This window comes from Hippoglossus hippoglossus, chromosome 7 (assembly GCF_009819705.1).
Source record: "Hippoglossus hippoglossus isolate fHipHip1 chromosome 7, fHipHip1.pri, whole genome shotgun sequence".
NCBI lineage: Eukaryota > Metazoa > Chordata > Actinopteri > Pleuronectiformes > Pleuronectidae > Hippoglossus > Hippoglossus hippoglossus.
The window spans coordinates 20,502,124-20,526,072 of NC_047157.1; the positions used below are offsets into that span (position 1 = coordinate 20,502,124).

General features: G+C 44.3%; 2 protein-coding genes across 5 annotated transcripts; one reads left to right on the top strand and one right to left on the bottom strand.

Annotated features, from left to right (window-relative positions):
• Positions 1 to 906: 906 nt before the first annotated feature.
• On the top strand, positions 907 to 6,415 carry irf10 (interferon regulatory factor 10). The gene is made up of 8 exons (XM_034589680.1): positions 907 to 1,359; positions 2,172 to 2,367; positions 2,952 to 3,028; positions 3,593 to 3,626; positions 3,970 to 4,074; positions 4,165 to 4,551; positions 4,739 to 4,857; positions 5,484 to 6,415. Exons 1-8 carry the CDS (start codon positions 1,189 to 1,191, stop codon positions 5,586 to 5,588), a joined length of 1,194 nt encoding a protein of 397 aa, XP_034445571.1. The 5' UTR covers positions 907 to 1,188; the 3' UTR covers positions 5,589 to 6,415.
• Positions 6,416 to 6,556: 141 nt separating this feature from the next.
• Positions 6,557 to 23,407, bottom strand: zmp:0000000926 (zinc finger CCCH domain-containing protein 13). 4 transcript variants are annotated; one of them, XM_034589671.1, is made up of 3 exons: positions 22,967 to 23,407; positions 7,783 to 9,521; positions 6,557 to 7,633 (listed from the first exon to the last, which is right to left on the bottom strand). In XM_034589671.1, exons 2-3 carry the CDS (start codon positions 9,361 to 9,363, stop codon positions 7,166 to 7,168), a joined length of 2,049 nt encoding a protein of 682 aa, XP_034445562.1. In that variant the 5' UTR covers positions 9,364 to 9,521; positions 22,967 to 23,407; the 3' UTR covers positions 6,557 to 7,165. The 4 variants fall into 4 exon arrangements, with proteins under 4 accessions (XP_034445562.1, XP_034445563.1, XP_034445565.1 ...); XM_034589672.1 differs by lacking the exon at positions 22,967 to 23,407 and adding an exon at positions 12,231 to 12,549; XM_034589674.1 differs by lacking the exon at positions 22,967 to 23,407 and adding an exon at positions 12,112 to 12,171.
• Between the last annotated feature and the right edge of the window lie 542 nt (positions 23,408 to 23,949).

Sequence of the window (23,949 nt, forward strand, 5' to 3'; positions counted from 1 at the left end):
AATAATGCATTCCCTAGCCCCTCACCCTAACCCTAACCATCTTAACTAAATGCCGAAAACCCTAATTTTAACACTAACCATAAAACCCTCTTAACCCTCAAACGAGCCCTTTGAAGAAGTGAGGACCGGCCAAAATGTCCTCACTTTCCAGAAATGTCCTCATAGGGTCTATTCTTAAAATGGTCCTCACAAAGTTATAAGTACAGGAACACATACACACACACAAACTTTCATTTCACAGGTTAAGGTGGAGGTTAAGATATTATGTGTTGCTACATCCGCATGTGTGTGTTTGTACTGTGTGTGTGTGTGTGTGTGTGTGTGTGTGTGTGTGTGTGTGTGTGTGTGTGTGTGTCTGTGAGTGAGTGCAACTAACTTTCTGTACACAGTGTGTAACAGAAAGAGCTTGTGTCACCAACAGAACTTGTGTCACCAGTGGCTGTGTGTGTTTGGATGACATCTTATCTCCTGTTGTTGACATACTGACTAATTATGCAAATGAAAAAAATAATTATCCCAAGGAAACGAAACTTGGGAATTAGTAGTTTCGTTTACAATTAAAGTGAATCTTACACGTGATTTCTTTTACACATTTGTAAGGTAACCCAGACTTAAAAATGAAATCATGATCGTATAGAATGACTCCATAATAATATTAATAATAATAATAATAGTATTTTTATAGCACCTTTTTAAAGGCAAACAATATAGGAAACTGTTAAAAAGCAGATAAGCAAAGATAAACAAACTCAAATAAAACATTGTAATAAAACATTATTATCAGATTTCTTTTTGACCCAGTGACCTGCTCGTGTTACACCTCCCTCACACACCTTACATGGAAATGATTTAACTAAGGACTCAGCGATTAGTAGGAAAGCGAAAGTATAAACCGGAGCTCCACGTTTCGCTTTCGCTTCGAGAGCGCACTTGGTTTCACGCTCGACTTTTACGCACAAGCTTGCGAGTAACTCTCTCTCTCTGTAACTATTACAAACTACATTTATCACCATCACCCGGCCGCGGTTTTGTGTTTAAATTCTAGACGCAGAATAAAACAAATTATTGATGATTTTCTCGCTTGTGAAGGCGAAGACGTGATCGGGCTGCGTTTCTCCGCACATGCCCCCGCCTGTGTGTGTCCGAGGTTTGACGGTGAAGCTGTAGAGACCGAGTGATGTGCTGAAGATGGTAGAAAGAGCCAAGCTGCACCTGAAAGAGTGGCTGATCGGTCAGATAGAGAGCGGGCGGTACGAGGGGCTGAGCTGGGAGGATGAGGACAGGACCATGTTCAGGATCCCCTGGAAACACGCAGCCAAGAAGGACTACAAGCAGACGGAGGATGCGGCTCTGTTCAAGGTCAACACTTTACAACCTCTCTGCTGTTATAAATCATGGCACCTGCAACATGTGTGGGTCCTGTTAAACTTCAACTTTTAATATATTGAACACATTGATGAAGAGAGTTCATTTTGATGATAGTGTCGTATACAAACATTATTTATAACATTTCGTAATTAAAGGCCTGTGACAAATGAACACATTGACTTTTACATATTTGTAATCCAAAAGTTTTAATGGGATTTTCGTATTGTTTGGAAAATATTTTGAGCTTAAAAGATTGAAAAGTGCTACATGAATAAAATGAATATAAAATATCATTACTGTTATTGTCAAGTATCACCCAAAACATTAAATAACACATAACATTTTTGACCAATTATTATTATTAATATTATTATTAATATTATTATTATTATGCTTCTTACTAAAGCTCTAAATATTTTGGAACTAATCCTGAAACACCTTGAAATGAGTTTGAACATAAACCCTGTAGCTGGCTTAAGTCTTAACTTTGTGCTAATGTTAATGTATAACTTTACCATTGCAATCAGAAAAAGTTAAATTAAATTTTTATGACATCATTCAACAATTTAAAGGCAGGTGACATATAACTATGATTTTTTAGAATGAGTATTTAGTTTGTCACTTTCCAAATGCTTTTGATGGATTAAAGTAAACAGAACAACATTAATTATTCCTGTAAAGAAAATTACACTGCTAATCATTTCATCTAAATCTTTTTCTACATGTTGAAATGTGTGTTTAGTCTACGATCTCCCCAGTTTATCACTCTAACCGTAATATAACATTTCAATCTTTGCATTCAGGCCTGGGCTGTGTATAAGGGCAAATACAGGGAGGGAAGGGACAGGGCTGACCCCACCATGTGGAAGACTCGCCTCCGCTGTGCACTCAACAAGAGCACGGACTTCCAGGAGGTTCCTGAACGCAACCAGCTGGACATCACTGAGCCATATAAAGTCTATCGCATCATGCACGACAATGGGTCGGTCAAGCCAGCAGGTAAAAACCAAAGAACAGGTTTCTTTTACTTTTCCAGTCATTCAGCCCTCAGCTGATCCGAATTGGTACCATATTTATATACTGGACCATGACAAGAGGGAGAAAGGAAAAAGGTCAAAAGGTTTGAAGTTTTTGCCCTTTTTTAATAAATATACTAGAATGGCATGAGCCCATATCTCCATTAAGGCCCAACAGTCCCCGTAGATTCTATAAAGCTGCACCAAATTGCACACACTCATGGATATCAGTCCAATTAATGTGCCTGATGTTTGTTTCATCAACATCCATCAATTATTCCCTGGGTAACTGGTGAAAATGTCAGAAAACACCCTGTGTCACGTTGTTCCCTGGATCCACCCGCTAATCAGGATCCTCACCAAAATTTGGTGTTTCTCTCCCTGATCTATAGCGCATCCTTCCACTGAGTTTCGTGATAACCCGTCCAGTAGTTTATGTGTAATCCTGCCAACTAACTAACAGACAAACTAACAGACAAACAAACCAAAGCAAAGGAAAACATAACGTCCTTGGTGCAGGTCATTTCTTTCTAACTTGATAAAATCCATGATTTTTTCTCTCCCCAGAGTCTCTACAGATAAAGGATGAAGTGATTATCAGGACTAAAATGTCTCCAAAGAGTCCTGTTATTTTGGATGAACAGGTTAGTTCAAAACTTGATAATAAGACAGAAAGATATAAACTGACAAAGTAAAGCAGTGAACCTCCGGAATACTTGACAGTGGGTCGACACAATATGTCAGACGTAAAGATAAATGTAACACTGTGTGAGGGCAATCAGTTTGTTTTCTATAGGGGTCAGTATTTCTAGTTCTCGCTGTGTCTCTTTATGATTAACAAAATTTTCTTTCTGACTCTATAGATATAGGTATAGTTTATATGCTAGAAGACCCTTGCTGTTGTTTTTGAAGCTTCCATGTGTCAGACATTTTCAAATGGTTGGTTTGATTTTATTAATCCAATTCAGTTTTATTTCTGTGGTGCCTAATCCCAACATACCTTATCTCAAAGCACTTTTTACATATTAAGGTTGAGAGTAAACAATATTGTAGAGAAACCCAAGAGTTCCTTCAATCAGCTCTGGAGCCTGAGAAATAAATACATGATCTAATCCCTTATAAAATAATCATTGTTCTATGTCACCTATTTATTGTTTCTGTATTTTTTTTTATTTTTATTACTTCTTTTTCAAAATGAATCATTTCAGGCTGATATAGAAGAAGAAGAAAAACCATGGAGTGGTAAGTGTTACACACACAGACGGGTTCAGAATTCAAATGGGAAATCCTGCCCGTAGATATGAGAGACAATCCTCTCCTGTGGACTCATAAAGATGTAATAAAACAGGAGAAATACCTAAAGAAAGTCTACAGTCCATCATGTAGGACTTAGTCATGTTTGCATTCAAGGACCCCTTTTGTATTGGGAGACATTTAGGGCCTGTATTGAAAACGATCTAACCCATGTTGGGCCTAAATTAAGATTTTACCACAATGAACTTAATTTTAAAATAATAAAAACAATTCTATATATCACAGTATTCTCACAGTATTGAGAATGCCTCATTTCTCTTTTCTGCTTCAGTGGATCTGATGACGGAGCACATGTACTGTGATGTAAAAGGAGAAAAAACTGAAAATCATCTCCCTGCTCCTGCCACTTTCTTCAGCCCTGGGCTCACCGTATCAGGTAAGAAACACAAATCTAACCGACTGTATATACTGCTGGCCTTTTACGCTGTACGACCTAAAAATTTAAATCTGTGTCTTGTGTGTGTAGACCTTCGTATGCAGGTGACGTTGTTGTACCAGGGTCAGAGTGTGATGAGAGTGACCACCAGCAGCCCAGATGGGTGCTTCATCCTGCAGGGCCACGTTCCCTGGGGAAATGAACGCATCTACGGACCCTGCACCGCCCAGCAGTTCTCGTTCCCCTCCCCGGGCTCTGTTTCCCTGCCCTCATGCATGGCCGAAGCAATGAATCGCCTGCTTTGTCACCTGGAACGGGGTGTGCTGTTATGGGTGGCCCCAGACGGGGTGTTCATCAAGCGTTTCTGCCAGGGCCGGGTGTACTGGAGCGGTCCGTTGGCCCAGCACACCGACGCACCCAACAAACTTGAGCGAGAAAAGACCTTCAAACTGTTGGACATACCCAGATTTGTCAGCGGTAAGGCAGCACACGAAAATTCATCATGTACGGTTTAGTCATGTAAATCTAACGGGAACAGAATATGATTTATTTAAAGAGCGACAGATTGACTGGGATCATTGGGAGTGAAATGAAATAAATGTTGTCTATGCAAAAAGGCAACGTGTTTATATGTTGAATGGGAATATTCCATATGTCTGTGCAGAGCTGCAGAGGAGTGTACAGGGTAAAGGACCTGCACCTACTTATGAGATCGAGCTCTGCTTTGGAGAAGAGTATCCAGACCCTCATGTGCCGAAAAACAGGAAGCTGATCATGGCACAGGTCAGTTCTGAAGTTTCTTTTTTGTCGCCTACTCCTATATTGTGTAGATTTTTGGTTGTAGATAACGAGTCATAATGAAAAATGTCACTATGTGTTTGCTCAGGGATTCAATTTAAATGTTTGACACTCACTCTAAATATTTTATTCTCCAAAGGACGTTTAACAACTCCAAGTGGAGCCTCATAATTGTCTCTGCCAGGAAGATTATGTTTCAACTGAGTTAGTTAGCAAGTAAACCCCAAAACCACCTGACAGATTCAATGAAACCTGGCAGAAGGATGTAGTTTGGGTCAAGGAAGAACCCATGAAAATTTGTATGTGGATCATAATCAGGGGGGAGGATCCAGGATTTTTTTGTTTGTGAAATTTGTCATTTATTTCCCAGAGAATAATTGATGGGTCTTGATGAAAAAAAAAAATCTAACATGTCTGGGGGACTGATATTTATTATTTCTGAGTTTGTGCAATTAGGTTTAGATCCATATAAAAATCTGGAAGCTAGTGAACTTAAACCTAAACCTAAACGGCCCCTCGTCAGTCGGACCGCAGTTGTAACAGTGTAAATCACCAGGAGAGGTCCTCATAGGCTCACTGATAGCATGTTGCTCTGTGCTCTGCTGGTCCAGGTGGTGCCTCTGTTTGCGGTGGAGCTTCTGCAGAGGTTCAAGCCGGGAGCGAGTGAGGAGACGCGGCCGACTCTCAGCTCCAACACAGAGGGAGAGAAGATGTAGAGAGACTGTGAAAAAGCATCCCTGCACCTGGGCGACCATGAACAATACACATAAACTGTGACTTTCTGAGGCCGGGCATCATCAGGAGGTAGCGTATCATCAGTGGAGATGTATATATGATGAAGAAATGATGGACGCGCTTCAGTGTGAGCAGGTTCGCAATGAGGAAAATTAAAAGCGATGTTCTTTATAATTTTTTATCTTATGTAGGTTTTTTTCTTGTTCACCACGCAGCTACTCTGCCAGGATTTATCAGCTGTCAGAAAACATCTTGTTAATAATGTTTTATAGAAGTTTTTCCTGCATATCTATCTTAATCCCATATTCGTTTATGTGTATGAAATTATAATATAACCGTTTAGTACCTCACAACGCAATCCAGAAAATAAAATGACACTTTTGATTAATCTATAAAGCTTTTTTTTTTTTTCTCCTTTATTTCTAGCGAACATCATTTAACAGATTCACAATGTTTTTTTAAAAATATACATATATTTTTGTAGCTATGACATTTAGAAAGAAAAAATCAACAGGTAAGGTTTTCTTTTTCGAAAATAAAAAAACAAACAACTAAAGTGAGAGAGTGTGCTGAATCAAAGGAGATACCCGTATCTGAGTTTAAAATACTTTCATTGTTTTTCCCTGCCCTCGAACATATACAGTACGTTAAAAAAAAAAAACGAGACGGGAACAGAAGCGTACAGTACACAGGGGTCAAGAGTATTCACAAAGCATCATGTTCCAACGTGTTATTAGCACCATTACTCTCCAGCCGTGCTGCACTTTCTCATTCTCTCCATCATTCAGTTTTTAATGGAAAAACACCACGAGTGTCAAGGCGATGTGGCACAGACCTGTCTGTGTGGGTGGGATTGTCTGTTACGCAATTTTCATTAGTGTTCTCCCTTTTCTCAGAGATAATGTTAAGAACATATTGGAGGGTAATGCCTTGACGAACAATTGTTTTGAAACGACTCCTGGCGATGAGAATAAAAAAAGGCGAAGAATTTGCTCGTACATTCAACTTGCCCGCCCAGGCCGACACTTAAGACATCGGCTCGGAAGCAAGAAAAACAATATAGAGAAAAAAATAAAAAATAAAATGCATTGGGAAATTGACAGAGAAGATTGCATTAAATCTGTTTAGCATATTTACTGTATATAACATCTGTAATATGTATAGTCAAATTTCGTTCGTATATGTCTGCACTTCCTCGATAGCGTTTACTTTCATAACACTGACTGAAAGTTGATACCCTGCAGAAAACACTGTCAGTAAGTAGGTGTGTGCGACAATCATTACAAAAACAAAGTGAATACAGACAAGTGCTTGATTGTCTCACTAAACGTCTTCAGTGCATCTGTAAGGAGCCGTCCAGAAATCCTTCAGCTGCTGCTCCTGCAGTGTGGACACCCGTAAATTCTCTACTGTTTTTATTTTTTATTCCTTCCCTGCAACCCTGCCTTGAGGTCTCTCCATTGTTTGTCTTTGTGGGTGCAACAGAGACAAGGAGGGTGTGTGTGTGTACTCATGTGTGTGTGTCAGTGTGCATGTATATGTATGCGTGTGCAAGTTTCTACTGCCACTTCATCAACTTGGAGCTATGAGGTAAATCCAGGAGGCTTTCATCAGTTCCGGTTGAGGGAAGGGCGTCAGGGGCAGACCAGCGGCGCTTGCGTGCACGTGGCTGCTCTCGAGCGAGGGGCTCTGCGGCCAGAGTGCGTGGCGGGGCTGCAGCGGGAGGAGGTGGGTGGTGGTGAGGAAGAGGGGGCGGAGGAGGTGGAGGTGGCATCTCCTCCCTGTGCGAGCTGCTGGACTCCCCTGTAGCCCTGGGGGGAAGTTGCGTGCGGTGCGCCCTGGAGCCGGTGCGCGTGTGTGTCCGGTGGGTTTGGCTGGGCGTCGGGGTGAGGGCCAGGCAGACGTCCCCCTCCACGAGTTGGCGGCAGGGCAGGCCGTACAGCTGCGTGGTTCTCTGGGGACTGCAAGAAGACCAGCCTCGGTCCTGCACAAAGAATGGATACTCCGCCAAGACCTTCAGTAACTCCTACAAAAAAACACACAACATTGTTACACACATTATTACAACAAATTGTATTAACTGAAAGTGCACCACCATACTCATGTACTTACTCAAAAGTACTCATCATGTCATGCAGTTAAGAGTACTTGTGTACTTCTGTAGAGAAAGCTGACCTGAGTGTTGCGGTCCGTGAGGTGGACCTGCAGGTGGCTGAATCCCTGGGCGTTGCTGGGGGCAATCAGCAGCACGGTGCAGGTGCTGAGGTGGAACTCAGAGGAGGTGTCGGCGCTCCTCAGGAAGTCCTCGGTCCGCAGCTCCTCCACTCGCTTCAACCGCCCGCTGGCCAACTCGATCAGAGAACCCTTGGCGAAGTGAGGTAGGAGCGCTGGGGGAGATGGGTGAAGTGCTGGGGGTGGGGTGTGAAGATGGGAGGGAGACGACTCCGTCCCTCTGTCTTTTTCTCTGTCCCGTCGTCTCTCGCGCTGTCTGTCCCTTTCTTGGTCTTTGTCATGCTGTAGGTGCTTCTCTTTGTCTTTAGCTCGCTCCCTGTCCCTTTGCGAGACTTTGTCTCTTTCTTGGTCTCTTTCCCAGTCTCTTTGCAACCTTTCATGGCTGTTAGGCGGACCCAGGGGTGAGTGAGGTGAGTTCTTTAGATTGTGCTGCCTGGGGCCCGGCTCCCTGTGCAGGTTGTACAGAGGTGTTCCTGAGGGGCTATAGTGTGGGTAGGGCTGAGGGCTGGGGTGGCACACTGATCCCAAAGAGTAGTAGATCTGGGCTTCAGCTGGTGTGGCCCCTATGGGGTCCAGTTGTCCCCCTCTACCAGCCCTGGGGTCTGCTCCGAGGGGACTGGAGGAGAGTAAATTTGAGCCTGTCTTAACTATACCATGCGGATGTCTGTCCTGCAGTGAGGAATGTGGCTCAGGGTCCTCCTGAGTTTGAGGGTCTAACAAAAATGGCCCTCCAGAATGGTGGTGGGAGGTAGGATCCTCCTGCTGTCTCCGTCCACCATTGGTATGGGAGCTGTGTGGACTGAAGTCCAGCCTGGTTCTGCTGCTCTCATTCCCGTACTCTCCTGTGAGCAGAGCCCTGGAGGTCGAGACAGTCCTGCTGCCTGGCCCATCCAAGCCGTTGGGCCTCTTGCTGAGGTACCTGTGTCTGGCATCAACTAAGCTTGGGTCTTGGGGGTAGAGAGAATGGTGGCTAAACAAGTATGATGGGGAGAAGAGAGAGGAGTTGTAGTCGCGCCGGCCGCTATTGACATAGGACCACATCTCTCTTGAATCGGCAGGGAAAGGAGTCTTGAAGGACGAAGCCGAGGAGGAAGATGATGGAGATGGCAAGGAGAGGGAACCCTCCCCTCTGAGCCATCTGGAGGACTGGGGAAGGGGTGAGGAGAGAGGATCATCTCTCCAGGCGGGAGACCCTGAGCTTCTCCTCTCGCCGATCTGCCCTGGGAAAAGGGGAAGAGAGACAGAGGGAGAGTAGCCCAGGTGCCATGGGAGGGATAGGGGGAGGCATGGTGCAGGAGCAGGAAGGGATGGAGTGTGGAGAAGATGGGGGTTCGGGTTCGTCAGAGCTCGATCCCTGTCACTGGCCTCCCTGCCCCCCTCCCCTCTGCCTGTGCTGGGCCGACTTCGGAGCGGCACAGGGGGTTTGAACTCGTCCAAAGTGATGTGGTGTTCTGTCGATCCCTGCCGAGACTCCCTCTTCTTGGGAGGGAGGCACTCTTTGCCGCGGTCGGGGCTGGGATTCATGGGTGGGCTCCAGCGGCAGTGGGGGCCCCCTGTGTGCGGGTGTAGGCTAGGTCACATGGGCCTCGCGGGAGAACGAACGGGGCAGACAGAGCGGAGGGCTGCTACACAGCATCACTGTCGGATCACTGCTGGTTCTCTTGCACTGGAGCGCCACTCACCTAGAGGATGAACGAGGACAGACGCAGATATGAGGGAAAAAAGGGAGGGAAGGGAGAGAAACAGAAGAAAGGGAGATTCAGACTGGTGGAGACAAATCATCCAGCGACTCCTTCATCCAGAGCTACTTGAAAAAGGTCAGAAACTCTTAGCTTCCTGATGGCTGTCACTAATTAGTCATTACCTGCGTGCACTGTGGTGGGAGTGAAAGTACCCGACTTACTCGTTTTATTCAAAACACATTACTCCCACATGTGGGCTATAAATACATTTTGTAGCCAATGAAGTTCAGAGGCAGAACACACACACACACACACACACACACACACACACACACACACACACACACACACACACTCACAGCAGGAGAGTTTTCATCTCTGACTCTCGGGGGATGATTGGAATATGTAGCTATGTTTTTGTACCACTTTCATGAGCCACCCCCACGACACCCCCGGGGAGTTCTCTGTATTCTATATAAGCTTACTACTACCCCACCCCCCCGCCCCTTCTTCTTTCAGACAGACACACTTGGACAGCAGCAGACACACAAACACTCCCTCGGGCGGCTGTACTTACTCCCCCAGTGATAGGCAAAGCTGGTCACCACCCACCCAAAAGCTGAAGAAACACTGTTGATATTGCCACCAGTGGTTGTGCGTACAGGGTGTGTGTCTCAGCATATTAATTATGTGTCACAGCAGGGGTGTGGGGAAGTGTGTGTGACAGTTTGCGTGAGTGCATGCATGTGTGCCATGTTTGTGCAGATTTTTTTTTGTTGGTGGAAATGTGTGAAAGTGTTTATTTGTTTAGGTCTTTGTGTGTGTGTGTGTTTGTGTTCGAGTCCTCGAATGTGTCAGAGATTTTGCAGCCTTGTTTCATTCAGTGAGAAGTGCGGGGGAGCTCTACTAATTCTTCTCCCAGCGTCTAAATGGGCTTTTCTGAAGTGATGGCCGCCGCAGCGCCAGCCCAGCTGTTCCCTCCACCACCACCACCACCGCCGTCCCTGCTCCCTCCGCCGCCACAACACCACAGCGCCACGATGGCACTCAGCCCCACGCTCACCCGCAAGTCTGTCTCAACAGCCTACCAACTCCCTGCCGTCTCACCATCCGCCACACTGTCACCATGGCAACTGCGTCCGCACACACATCCATTCGTTTGGAGAGGTTAGATGGGGATACTCCGTGGAGAGGCGGGTAAACTGTTGCTCATCAAGTGATTTGGTCCAAAAACAGAATAAGTGTTAGCGTGGAGCAAGCTGTTTGTGCATCTGAGTGGAAAACTGAAAACTGGGTGGTGAGAGGAGGGGAGAGTTATTGTTCCAGACACTGACAGCAGGGCTGCGATGGATTCAGACGTGTGAAATGTTTATGATGAACAGTTGTTTTTGGCAGTTATTAGGTGAATTAGGACGTTGCTGTCAAGATGGGAAATATTATATAAGTCCGGCTTCACTGATATATTTTCAGTTCAGCTGAGACATTACATGGTTTCCGGTGCTGACCGAACCCATTGACCTGAAGGCTTACATGAAAAATGATGTTCTGCAGAGTTCAGCGCTTCAGGCAGCAGCGACAACAAAAAGTTATTCCTTATATAAGTGTAATTTCTATCAATATTCCTTGAAGAATAATCAGATCTCTATCAAATTAATTATTATCAATCAATCAATGAAATTAAATTTGCATAGCCCATCTTCACAAATAACTAATTTATTGACTAAATAATTAGAATGAAAATACTACAATTTCTACTATAAAAAGAAATATGCCAGTTAAATTACAAGACAGGTTTCCATAACAATAATTATAAAATGTCAAAATACATTTTCAAGTTGCACACAGTATTCAAAAGGTCTGCATTTGTCAAAAGTATTCATGTTTTTTTCCCCCGTAAGTCCTCTCCACTGCTGCACTCAAGAATCAAAATCTTTCAAATTGATAAAAATCTGCTGTGTGTCTTTGTCCTGAAATGACTCTTTTGACAGCGCTTGTAAAAAAAAAAAAGGTTGCTGATGCATTAAACTTGCCAAAAAAGAACAAGAAAACAACGATCGCACTTGTGCATGTGGAGGAGTTTGCAGAGAACCGTCTTCTAACAGAACCCTCCCACACTGTGCACACATGCACGCAGCGCTAGAGTTGATCTGGGGCTACAGTGGTTGAAGTATTTAAATATCCACTCCAACAGATCACAGTAATAATGTTGTTGCACTTTCCTTCCAACAAATGACTCCTTAAGGCCTTTTTACATGCTATGTAAGCACGGATGCACATTTATTTCCCTAAAACTGATAATGAAACACAAACTAAAACAACTGGCATGAACATTTTTACATTAAAATGTAAAATGCAAGTTTTCTTCAACTTACTCTCAACTTGCTCTCATGCAACAGTCAAATTTGACACATTGATTTGCACGGCTCCATCTCATCCCGCCTTTTCTCTGCATGAATTGCTCAGGAGAAATATTAAAGGTGCACCCTTCATAACTGCGAACCTCTTAAAAGCAGAACTACAGATTGTTAGTGACTAGTTTCCCCTGTTTCAATCAAAGAAACAATAAATAATAATAATTCAGCAGTGCTACCTGAAACAGATAAAGACATCAAACAGCAGCTCTCCAGTTCAAAAAGAGCAGTGAGAGAATGTGCGAGCAGACAGACGATGATGGAGCCGGCAGTTGCTGTGATGTGATGTTAGACTGACCTCAGTGCGGGTTGAGCAGACGTCCCGGCATTTGGCCGTCATTCATATTCCAGTCCTCCCAGAGGGTCAACCCACTCCTCAGCTCCTCACTGGGCTACACTGCTCCTCCACAACACCACCGCCTGTTCCAACACCCGCAGATATCAGCAGCCTCCAGCTACACACTGACTCTGATCTCTGCACGCATGAAATAACACCAGCAAGCCCACCGAACTGAGGGAAAGAACTGAGAGCACTGCTATCCGTCTCTGTGTCAGTTGTGTATGTGAGTGTGTGTGTGTGTCAAGAATGTGTGTGTGTGTGTGTGCTTGCGTGTGCAAAGGGCTGAGGAAATGAGTAATATCTAGCAGTGAGAAACATGTCTGCTAAGCAGAGCCACATAGGCAGACCAGTTGCTGCTGCCGCCCACTTGCTTTAATCACTGTGAGGGATACAAATATGCAGACACACACACACACACACACACACACACACACACACACACACACACACACACACACACACACACACACATATATACGTTATGCATACACAAACACACACACACACACACACACACACACACATACACACACACACACATACACACACACACACACACACACATATACATACACAAACACACACAGACAGACAGTCAAGGATGCAGCACAAACACATTATATACGTGACTATATGCTGCCTTTGTGCTGTCTGATGTTACGCTTTTCACCAAAGTTGCACCAGTTAAATGCATGAAAAGTCGTGAATCAATCAATTAATCAGTAATCAAATCATTGGTGTGTGTTTCCCATGAACATGTTTCAGACGACATGTTGGCTCATCAAAGAGAGGGAGGGATGGAGGGGCGGCAGAGACACAGTTGATGAGAGATAGGGAGGGACATGGTGGGAGGCTCATCCCACACACACTCTCAGACTTGGGCTCTGACTCAAAACTAAACCACACACACACACACACACACACACACACACACACACACACACAAACACACACTTACACACACAACTTTTGGTACTTTTTGTTTATCGGTAGATTTTGTCGGACTTTGTGTCCTTTGTTCTCATCAAACCAATTTGTGATTAACCTTCCTGTCAAAAGAGCTTGAACAAATAAATTTGATTTGACTTCATACGCACACACACACACACACACACACACACACACACACACACACACACACACACACACACACACACACACACACACACACTCTGTTACTTCATATGCATGCACACCCTGATTGATTGCTTCAGTGATTCAGCCGGTGTAAAGCAAAGTGTGTCGGTATGGCCGGCGTGCCATAGGGCTGAATTGGTAAGAGCAGTGTAGTTCATTTCCAGCAAGAAGTCTGAAACCTGTCAGTATAAAAACCTTTTACAAAATAATAAACAGGCCCAAGGTTGGAAATGCAATGCTATGCAAATAACCCTGTCTGCTCCTCGTCAAAGAAACAGGGCCAAACCTCAATTCAAACAAGCTTATGTTAATTATCGGCACAGAAATGCAATACAGGAGCCAAAACATAAATTGGAGCACAGGGAGAAATAGGATTTAATGAAGCAATCTAAATCTTAAATTGTAAAAAGCAATATTTATTTTCTTTCACATTTCTACAAGCAATTCATCGAAGCCGTCGGAGCACAGAGCCAAACACAGAATCATATCCAGCAACAGTAAATTAGAGGTTAACCTTGTCTAACTTCTCAGCCTCAATGGAATGGAAAGCTAATCAGACTTGGAGGTGTGCAGACACATCAGCCTGAAGGCCACGCTGAAACATCCTCGCGCCGAGGTGACAATTGACAAGAAAGTCTCGTCTGACTCTTTCTTAGTTTTCAAAGTGAATGCTGTGTGAGGCTTGTGCGCGCTGAGGTTGTGTGGGCACAAGTGCTGTCTGCTCTGTTATTTGTTGTACTTGTATGGATTCATTATAGACACCAAATTTTATGACACAGAGATCTTTTCGTGTCGGGAGTTGAGATTATATTAAACAAAATAATGGTTCTATTTATGATAGTGGGGTCCACTTGTTAATGTCACATCTAAATCAAATCAATAATCAGAAAAACAAAAACACTGTCTAATTGTTGGGCTATAAATAAATTATAAAAACATTTTAATAATTAATAAATAAATGTATGAGGTACAACACAAAATTGTTCATTTTACTGTAATTACTTTTTTTAATTTTTTATTTCTTAATAACTAATATAAAACTGTAAAATTGGCTGCATTTAAAAATAAAGTTTCTCCTACAAACATTTTTTTGTTCTGATATTAAAGCATATGGTGAGGTCATCAGGTATCAGACTTAGCATTTCCATTTAAATAAAATAGTCCAATAATTATTCAAGATAAACTCACAAATTGATTTAAATATTTAACTGATATTAAATCTTGAGTTCAGCAAGTCACTGAGTAATCATACTTTTATGATTAAAACATTAAAGTAAAAATACATGAATACATAATTAAAGATAATAATTAAAAATAATTAAATAATGAATTTCCCCACCAAAAATCAATACCTCTGACATCGCAATCTCAATTTAAAACTATATAGTCTTTAATAAAAAACAATACAGTTTTCCTAGATATGTCATAACACTAGTCAAAATAGGTTTTGATGTAATGGTCCAGTCATAGTGAAAAAGAAGCAAATAGATTCAAAGACTGAGTTCATCAAAGAGTATTTACCACAATGTGGAGATATAGAAATGACTGTTGTGCTGTGCTTATACAAGCACAATTTTAGATATTTAGCTTATCGTTTACACACACACACACACACACACACACACACACACACACACACACACACACACACACACACACACACACACACACTCTCTCTCTCACACACAGACAGACATCAACACAAGCAATAACACCGTGGAGTCGTACTGTGCTGTCAGTCATTTCTGGCACCACTGAGGCCTTTGGAGTACACTCTCTCTGCATTTCATTAAGCTGTGGCTGTCTGTCTCTTTACCTGACATTGTACTTTTTAATCTCACTCACACACACACACACACACACACACACACACACACACACACACACACACACACACACACACACACACACACACACACACACATTTACACACACACACAGAGGGTCAGGCCTTGACAAGAAAGGTCGGATATGTCAGACTACAACCCCCCCAAAAAAAGAAACATTGATGTACAAGGTGAGTACAGGTGAGTGGATTTAACCCCTCAGCAGATTCTAAAGGAACATTATATACTGTCTGAGCTTCTGGACTGTTTTTAAATTTATTAAAAAGCTATTTCACTCTTTCTTTCCTTTTGTTTTTTACCATTCTTCACGCGTAGCCTCGTATCGGGTGTCTGATCACGTTTCAGGCTGAGTGTGGATCTATGATGGACATCTGATGCAGCAGAAATTTGTTGCTGAATGTAACAGATCTGAACAGAGGAGAGAGTAGAGGAGAACAGGAGGAGGTGAGGAGGGGTAGAGGACACGCCACACGGATAGATAGATGTATACATAGATAGATATATAGATGTATAGGCGTATACAGAGATAGAAAGATAGATGTATAGGCGTATAAAGAGATAGATAGATGTATAGAGAGATAGATAGATGTATACATATATAGATATATAGACGTATAAAGAGAAAGATAGATGTTTAAAGAGATAGATAGATGGATGTATAGATAGATGTATAGATAGATGTATAGATAGATGTATAGATAGATGTATAGATAGATGTATAGATAGATAGATAGATAGATAGATAGATAGATAGATAGATAGATAGTGAGCAAACAACTTCTTAAGTCTTAGAGGGAGAGTTGAAGAAGTGGGAAGGGATAGATGGATGGATGAATGGATGGATGGATGGATGGATGGATGGATGGGGGTGGAGGAGGGAAGTACTACGAGCCTTGTGTGGTGGCTTACTCCACAAGGAGCCGGGCTAAGCTGATAAAAGGACAGGGTGATACGGGTGATAGCTTAATGGGCAAAAGGCCAGGTCAGTCTCCAAGGGCCCTGACCCATTCTTCGACAGGATGAGCCAGCAGCCCTGCCCGCAGCAGGCTCAACCACAATGAGGATGGGCTTATGGCTCAGGAGTTACTATTAACACCCACACATACACACACTAACACACACGCACAGGAGATACTGCCTGTGCACAGACACACACGCATGCAAAATAAGCATTTCCTCAAACGTGTTGTTTGTGCAGACTCTTGATCCGACATGCACGTCTTCCTGTGGCACAACATTAATGAAAATATCTGCAGTTTTTGTATTAAAACTTAATATTAACACATGTGCTCTGAAAGTGCAGCAAAATAAACAGTGCATACAACGATCTGAAAAGCAGATTCATATACAGACACACTGCGAGATAAGAAGCTGAGGGGAAGACAGTACAGTGTGTATGATGCAGACTAGAGGGTGACGCCTGTAATGTATTGCTGGGTTAATCCCGGTGAATCCTAACTGGTACGGCCTAAGGAAGGCTTAGTATAGTTCTGGGAGGAAATCCCCCTGTGTGGTGGTGCAGGCCATTAGCCCCTAGGGTATAAATAGGGCAGCTATGGCTCCTTAAGCTGGCTTTTACGCAATATCAGTTAAAAATATGACTTGACTAATTACATGCAGGTCAGCCAGTCAGCAGAAGCCAAAATTCCTCCAGCTCGTTGACCACGGCAGACTGTGGCCGTCTTCCTGTGTCCCTCGCTCTCTGGAGTGTGCAGCCACAGGTCAGCAGCGAACAAACCGCAGAGGTGACAGGTATTCTGCTCGCGGCGGATATTTTTCTTGTGTCATTTTTGCTGTCATTCGTTGACATTTCAGTGTTTGCTGATGAGAGTTTCATTTTTGCACATTTTACATTATCGCAGTCCGTTAATATGAGGCGTCCGCACCGGATACACTTTCAACCGCAAAGGGCAGAGTTTGGTTTCAGCTCGATCACACGCGTCACGAAGACAATGAAAAAACAAACGTGCAATGTGCCACTGTGCTTATGTGACAGCAGTTTTCTTGATGATGTCACATACTGCTGATGCACAGTCATGCCTTTGGGCCGCCATTTGTTGTCTAACTTTTTTTACTATGAGCCCCTCTCACTAGTCTGTGACACGATTGGTCCAACTCAGAGCCCTGTGAGAAGAACTCTCATCAGTAGAGATGAGATCAGTAGCTTATGGGTTAAGTGGGGGGGGTGGAGGATAGTAAGAGTGGAATGGGAAGTAGAGCCTTCAGCTGCCTAGCTCCTCTCCCGTGGAGCCAGCTCCCACTCTGGGTTCGGGCACAATCTCTACAGTTAAGGTTAGACTTAAAACAATCCTCTTCGATAAAGCCTGTAGTTTGGGCTGGATCAGGTGAGTCCTGAACTATGCCCTTAGTCATGCTGCTACAGGCCTCGACTGCTGGGGGAACTCCCATCATGCACTTCTCTCCTTCTTTCTGTTTCTCTGCCCCAACATTTATTTATTTTACTACATGCTAATAACCTTTCCCTCCCATAGTCTCTCTCTCTCTCTGTCTCTCTCTCTGAAGGTTCAAGAGGTTTGTTCCAGTTAATGAGAGGTTTTTTTCTGTTCACATTCGCCAAAGTGCTGCTCATTGTGGGAACTGTTTCTCTATAAATTTAAAGGTCTTGTCCTTCTATGTAAAGGGCTTTGAGATAATATATATTATGATTTGGCGCTATACAGATAAAATAAAATTGAAATGAATAGTAAAGGAGAGGGGGAAAGAGTGAGAGTGAGAAACAAAGTCCGACGGGGTAGAAACAGCTTGAAAAGAGCGAGGACAAGAGCGTGTGTGTGTGTGGGAAAAAGGAGAGGGATTACTTTTCATTCCAAAGATTTGTGGGTTTCGGCACTGTCCCCTGGCGTCTGCCAATCAAACAGGCTTTCCGTCGGATGTCTGGTTTTGCAGTAAAATGTCAGCGAGCTGTAAGCAAACACAGTGATGGTATCTCCATGGAGAGGGAGCACACAGCCTGGTCTGGCCATGGTAGCTCGAGTGCCATTCATTTTCAGAGAGACTGTCTAGACTGGTTTCACAGATCCTGTCACGAGTACCTTTATCAGTGGCAACATTCAAGGCAACATTGCTATACACCATCATTATTGCCATTGCTCTACAAACCCCCCCCCCCCCCCCCCCCCCCCCCTCTGCTACCCGGTCTCTCACAGACACACACACACACACATCGCTATCTTAGTGAGGACACTCATTGGCATAATTCATTCCCTAGCCCCTTACCCTAACCCTAACCATCCAAACTAAATTAATAACCCTAACCCTAAGCCTTAACCTAACCTAAACCTAATTCTAATCCTAACCCTAAAACCAAGTCTTAACCCCCAAACAGTCCATTAAAGGGGGGTCACAAAGTGGGGACCGGCCAAAATGTCCTCACTCCGTAGGTTGTAGACTCAAACTGGTCCTCACAAAGACAGCTGTACAAGAGCACACACACACACACACGCACACACCCGTCTTATAGAAGATGCTGTAATGATATTGAGTGGGTTTAATGCTGTTTTGTCTAAATGAATACAGGGACAGTCCCAGCTCCATGTGAGAGAGAACCTATATCACTCAGCTATTTGCAAATAATATTCCATTTATATATCTTTTCAGATTTTTTACATCTCCTTCCATTTAAAAGAATTCCACGTTAATTATTATTACTTTACTAATGTCTCTTTCTGGCTGTAACGTTTTCCCCAAATTTTCCCACTGTAGGATTAACTTATATTATCTTAACATATCTTATCTTATCTTATCTTATCTTATAAAAGTCAAATTATTATCATTATTAAAGTAAAATGTTTTGATAATTGATTTAAAAGCATTGCTACAAAGGTAGAAGGTCAAACACCTCCATCTTCAGGACGAGCTGTCAGGACACTGTTGACACTACAGGCTACCGGATGTCTCAGATGTTACACCTTCTGTACGGTGACACAGATACTGTGTGATATATTGTGTTTATGTCCACGTCGGATCTGCTGTTCAAGAGAGCAGATGTATTTGCGCCTCGTGCAGCACGCAGAAAGACAAGCCCGGCTGAAAAAAAACTGTAGGTGTAAGAGGTGGGTGGCGAGGTTGAAAGGTCGTCGACCCCCATTGTAGATGAAGTGTGGAGGAGGAGGAGGAGAACATACTGCTTGATCATACACAAATGTTCACGAGTCAAAGCCAAAGAAAACGATCCGCGCGAACACAAAGCAGCGAAAGACGCAGATAACTGACGGATCCCACGTTTCCACATCCGCCGCGTCCTCACACGTTAGGATCTGAAAGCGAAGGCATCCTATGAAATATCACTTCCTGCTCCTTCCCGCACCGCAGCCGTCAGGTGCGTCTGCCACCTCAAAGTCGTCTGGCGTGGTGTCAGCTGTATTCAAACACTTGCATCTGTCTGGGATTATTCATCACCCTCTTGGTTCCTCAGCTGAGCTTCCCAAGCCAATTCTCCCACTGTGAGAGCGCTGATCTGGGAACAGCGGCCACGCCTTGACCGACTCAAATGTTTGTAAATGAAGAACCGATTTAAATCCAACAAATATTTTAATTTCTGCTGTACAATTTGTTGGTAACTGCTTTCCTAAGGCAGGTGAGTTGTGATGTGGAGCTCTCTATGCCTCCATGTGTTGACACATAGCAGATGTGCATAATTTGCTCGACTTGTCAGTTCTCAGGATACTTTAAAAAAATGATGTGAACTGCTCCGTTTAATGTACATTTCTAATTATAGGGGAGCTTTTAGAGATATATCCACACATGAGGAAGGACTGGAGCTCGACTTTGACATGCAAAGACATGCAAGCTTGTGTGTGACTGGAAGTGACAGCGAGAGTTAATGAACTGGTGAGTGTTTCCCCGCTCTCTGAGACTCGGAAGAGGAACAGGGACGTAGAAAAAAAATGATCACACGAACAAGTTTATGTGCGGTTATGGTGTGTGGCCTCAAGACAGGAAAAGCCTTCAACACAAAGGCCCTGAAATCACACATGGCACACACACCAAACACAACGATTGTTAAAATCACACAAACGCACAGTCTCTGCATGAATGTACACTCGACTAAGTCCTCCCTTCATGTCTCTTTCACTTTCAGTCCCCCCCCACCCCGCCCACGCTCTCTGTCTTTCCCTCTCACTTATCTGGCGGGCTGTTTGTGAGCACACACTCAACGTGGGTGAGAGTGCTAGAGTAGAGTATATGACTGTCAACACAAGGTGCAGGGTGTATGTCTGTGTGGTGTGTGTGCGTGTGCGTGTGTGTGTGTGTGTGTGTGTGTGTGTGTGTGTGTGTGTGTGTGTGTGTGGTGCTGTAGGTGGAGAGGCACAGCAGGGCGTGAAGGAGCTCTGTGATAATGACAGGCCATGCATTATATAACATTTAGATTGCATAAGGAGAAGATTATTTTAGGTCCAGATATTGAGGATGTATAAGTAATATTTAACGTGGGTGGACTGCACTGTGTGCGCACCTCCGAGTGTGTAGAAAAAAATGTTCTGAAATGTGCTCAGTTCTTTCGAGGAGGCTGTGGGTGTGAGTTAACTTAAGTGCATTATGTGTTTGTAAGAAGGGGGCACGAATGTTTTCAGATTTCTTTCATCGCTATCTGCATATCAAAACAAGTATGTGGGAATGTTGGCACGTTTGTGTACAGTGTGCATAAGGGTGTCTTTATAGCGAGCTCCCACTCATTATCACTTTTAGACTTCAGAGAAATCCACTCCTTATTGGGTGAAAACCTCCAGTTCTGATGATTTGGGCGTTTAAAGAACACATTTCTCCTCTAGGGACTGAACAAGTTTGACGACTTCCTCTCTCTCTCTCTCTCTCTCTCTCTCTCTCTCTCTCTCTCTTGCAGCCGCTCACCCAGGGTCCTGTATAGGATGTGTTGTGGGGAGTCACACAAGTGAGGCCGTGAGCAGAGAGAGTCTCGGTGTGCCACTGCCTCCTCTGTGCTGCCTCGCTCCTTGCATGAGTGTGCCCCTGTAAAAATAGACCTCTTAAAGGGCCAGCAGCCACTCAACCTTCTCCCACAAGAGGCCCGTTCTGCTCTTCAGGGCCACAGCACTCCAAGAAACGTGGGGATGGGAGAACATGCCGTGTTCCCCATTCAGCCCACAGGGACAAGTTGTGTTTCTATTCCCCCCCCCCCCCCTAGGAAAGATAAACATATGTACGTTCAGCTTCTCTTTGTCATCTCTACATCATTCACAAGGAGACGCTCTGCTGCAGAGCAGGAGTGTAACGTAAAGCTCCAGTCTTTTGTCTGGGTAAGATAATATACAACATGAGATAATCGAAGGAGATGCGGCCTTTGAAGTCACTTGAGCCCCACCTTAGCACAAACTCACTGATACACGGGGGGCCCACCTTTTTCACGTGAAAGTGACAAATCCGACGTTACCAGATACCAGAAATAAACGCTCCTTTGTACTCTTTGTAACTGAGCAATCGCTCAGTGACAGAACGCTTCCTGTACACTCCAGCAGATCCTTCACATAATTGATATAGGCTAAGTAAATTAAGTCTGCAAGGGACGAATGTTGTGCGTCTCCTATAGCCGAGAACTGTCTGAACCTGTGAAGTGTTCCTATGTGCAGCATATGGGGTATCACTGCAGCAGAAGGACACGCCTGCTGTGGCAGAAATAGACTTACAGAAAATCATAATCACGCACTCTGGCGTAGTATTTCTCCATCGAGAACTGCGAGAAAGGTGGAGGGACATGAAAGAGCCGGAAACGGAGAGATGCAGAAACAGACAGATTTGAAGTCTCTGAATGAGTGGAGTTGCAAAGTTTGAATTGGAGGATGTGATTTATCCTGCACTCTGACTGAATGAGAAGTTAGACGCATCTGCACACCTGCACATTCTGCAGGAGCTCTTCCCCGGAGATGCCCCCAAACATCTGCATCTCCTGTTTTCTCTCTCTCTCTTTCTCCCCCTCCCTCACTCTGCCTCCTTCCCAAATTTTACCCAACTCGTCTTTACCCCCACCCGCACCAAATCTCACATCCATCCCTCCCAGTCAGAGCGGGCTCCTCCAGGGCCCCTGGCTATCTCTGGACCAGGGCTATTTAAGCCCACTGCTCTAATTCTGAAAGTCCTGATCTGCTGTCAGGCAGAGTGATGAACCTCCACCTCTCTCTCGCTCTCGCTCTGTGCATGTGTGTGTGTTTCTGTCTTCCTCACACACTCCTTCTTGTTCACACTCTCAGTGTCATTCTCCTCAACGCGTACAAACACCCCCACACACAGGTGCTGCCTTACATGAGCACATAGGAAGAGCCCATTGACACACATGAGACACACACACACACACACACACACACACACACACACACACACACACACACACACACACACACACACACACACACAAACATATTCTCCCTATAATTAACCCGGCTCAGGATGACATGTGCTGTACATGCAGTTACACTAACTCCTAAACTGGTTTCCCTCAAAGCATTTCAAATCACAGAGCACAGTGTGTTCACCCCTTCATTCAAAGTTGCCAACACACCTGCGCTCCCTCTCTGCTTCACACACACACACACACACACACACACACACACACACACACACACACACACACACACACACACACACACACACACACACACACACACACACACACACACACACACACACACACACACACGCACACACACACTCGGAGGAGGAAGTGGTGTGGTCACATACCTTGCCGGGTGCCTTTGCGTAGCAAGTAGCAGAGAGTTTACTCATTGGATCAGGCGGCAGCAGGCTCGTAGGGAGATATCCAGTTTTGAGAGACAGCGAGTGTCTTCCTCCTCTCTACCGCTCAGCCTTCCCTCCCTTCATCCTATCTCTGCCTCTCCTCCCTCTCACTCTCTAAACGCCTCTTTGCTCTCTCTACGTCCCTGTGAGCGTGCTTTCTCTCCTTCTCTCCAGCTTGATCTCTCCAGCCCCCTTCCTCCCTCCCTCTCTCCCTCTCCCTCTCTCCTTCACTCCAGCTGACACACACCTTCTATCTCACCCTTACAACTTCAATCTGCAGCAGTCATGCCTCTCAGTGAGTCTCTGACACACAGTGACACTTGATAACTTTTTCTTTCCCCTGCCTGATATGCTCTCTCTCTCTCTCTCTCTCTCTCTCTCTCTCTCTCTCTCTCTCTCTCTCTCTCTCTGGGAGTGTATAATTAGACAGAGCTCAGTGGTAATACAGTCAGGCTCATTGTGGGAGCCTTAGCATTGCTGCTCATGTTTGGCTGATGGCCCAGCGCCTTCACTCATTAACCTCCCTCGAGCTGCAAAGTAGAACGGCCCACTTGCTCGTGCTATTTGCTGCACCACCTCAGCCTCTAAGCCCATCAGCCAATCACAGCCCAGGGGGATGATGGGGAAAGGTGTGCTCGCCAGCCACACAGTAGGGATACTCCGAGTGAGGGCGCTGAAAATAATCAGTGAGTGTTGGACACGTTCTTCAGGGGAAGTGTGTGATCAGCTGGTCAAGATCTAAAATTTTAGGATTTCATCACAGTCCTAATGAGTCAGTTCTCTTTTTTTGGGGTTTAATCATTTGTTCATGACCTGCGAGCAGCTGCATCATGTGCTCTTTTCTTACAACCCTGAAACCACTCACACATTTTATTGTGAAACCACTGTGAGGTATGGGGGATGTCCTGTGTAACGTAGTAACAAGT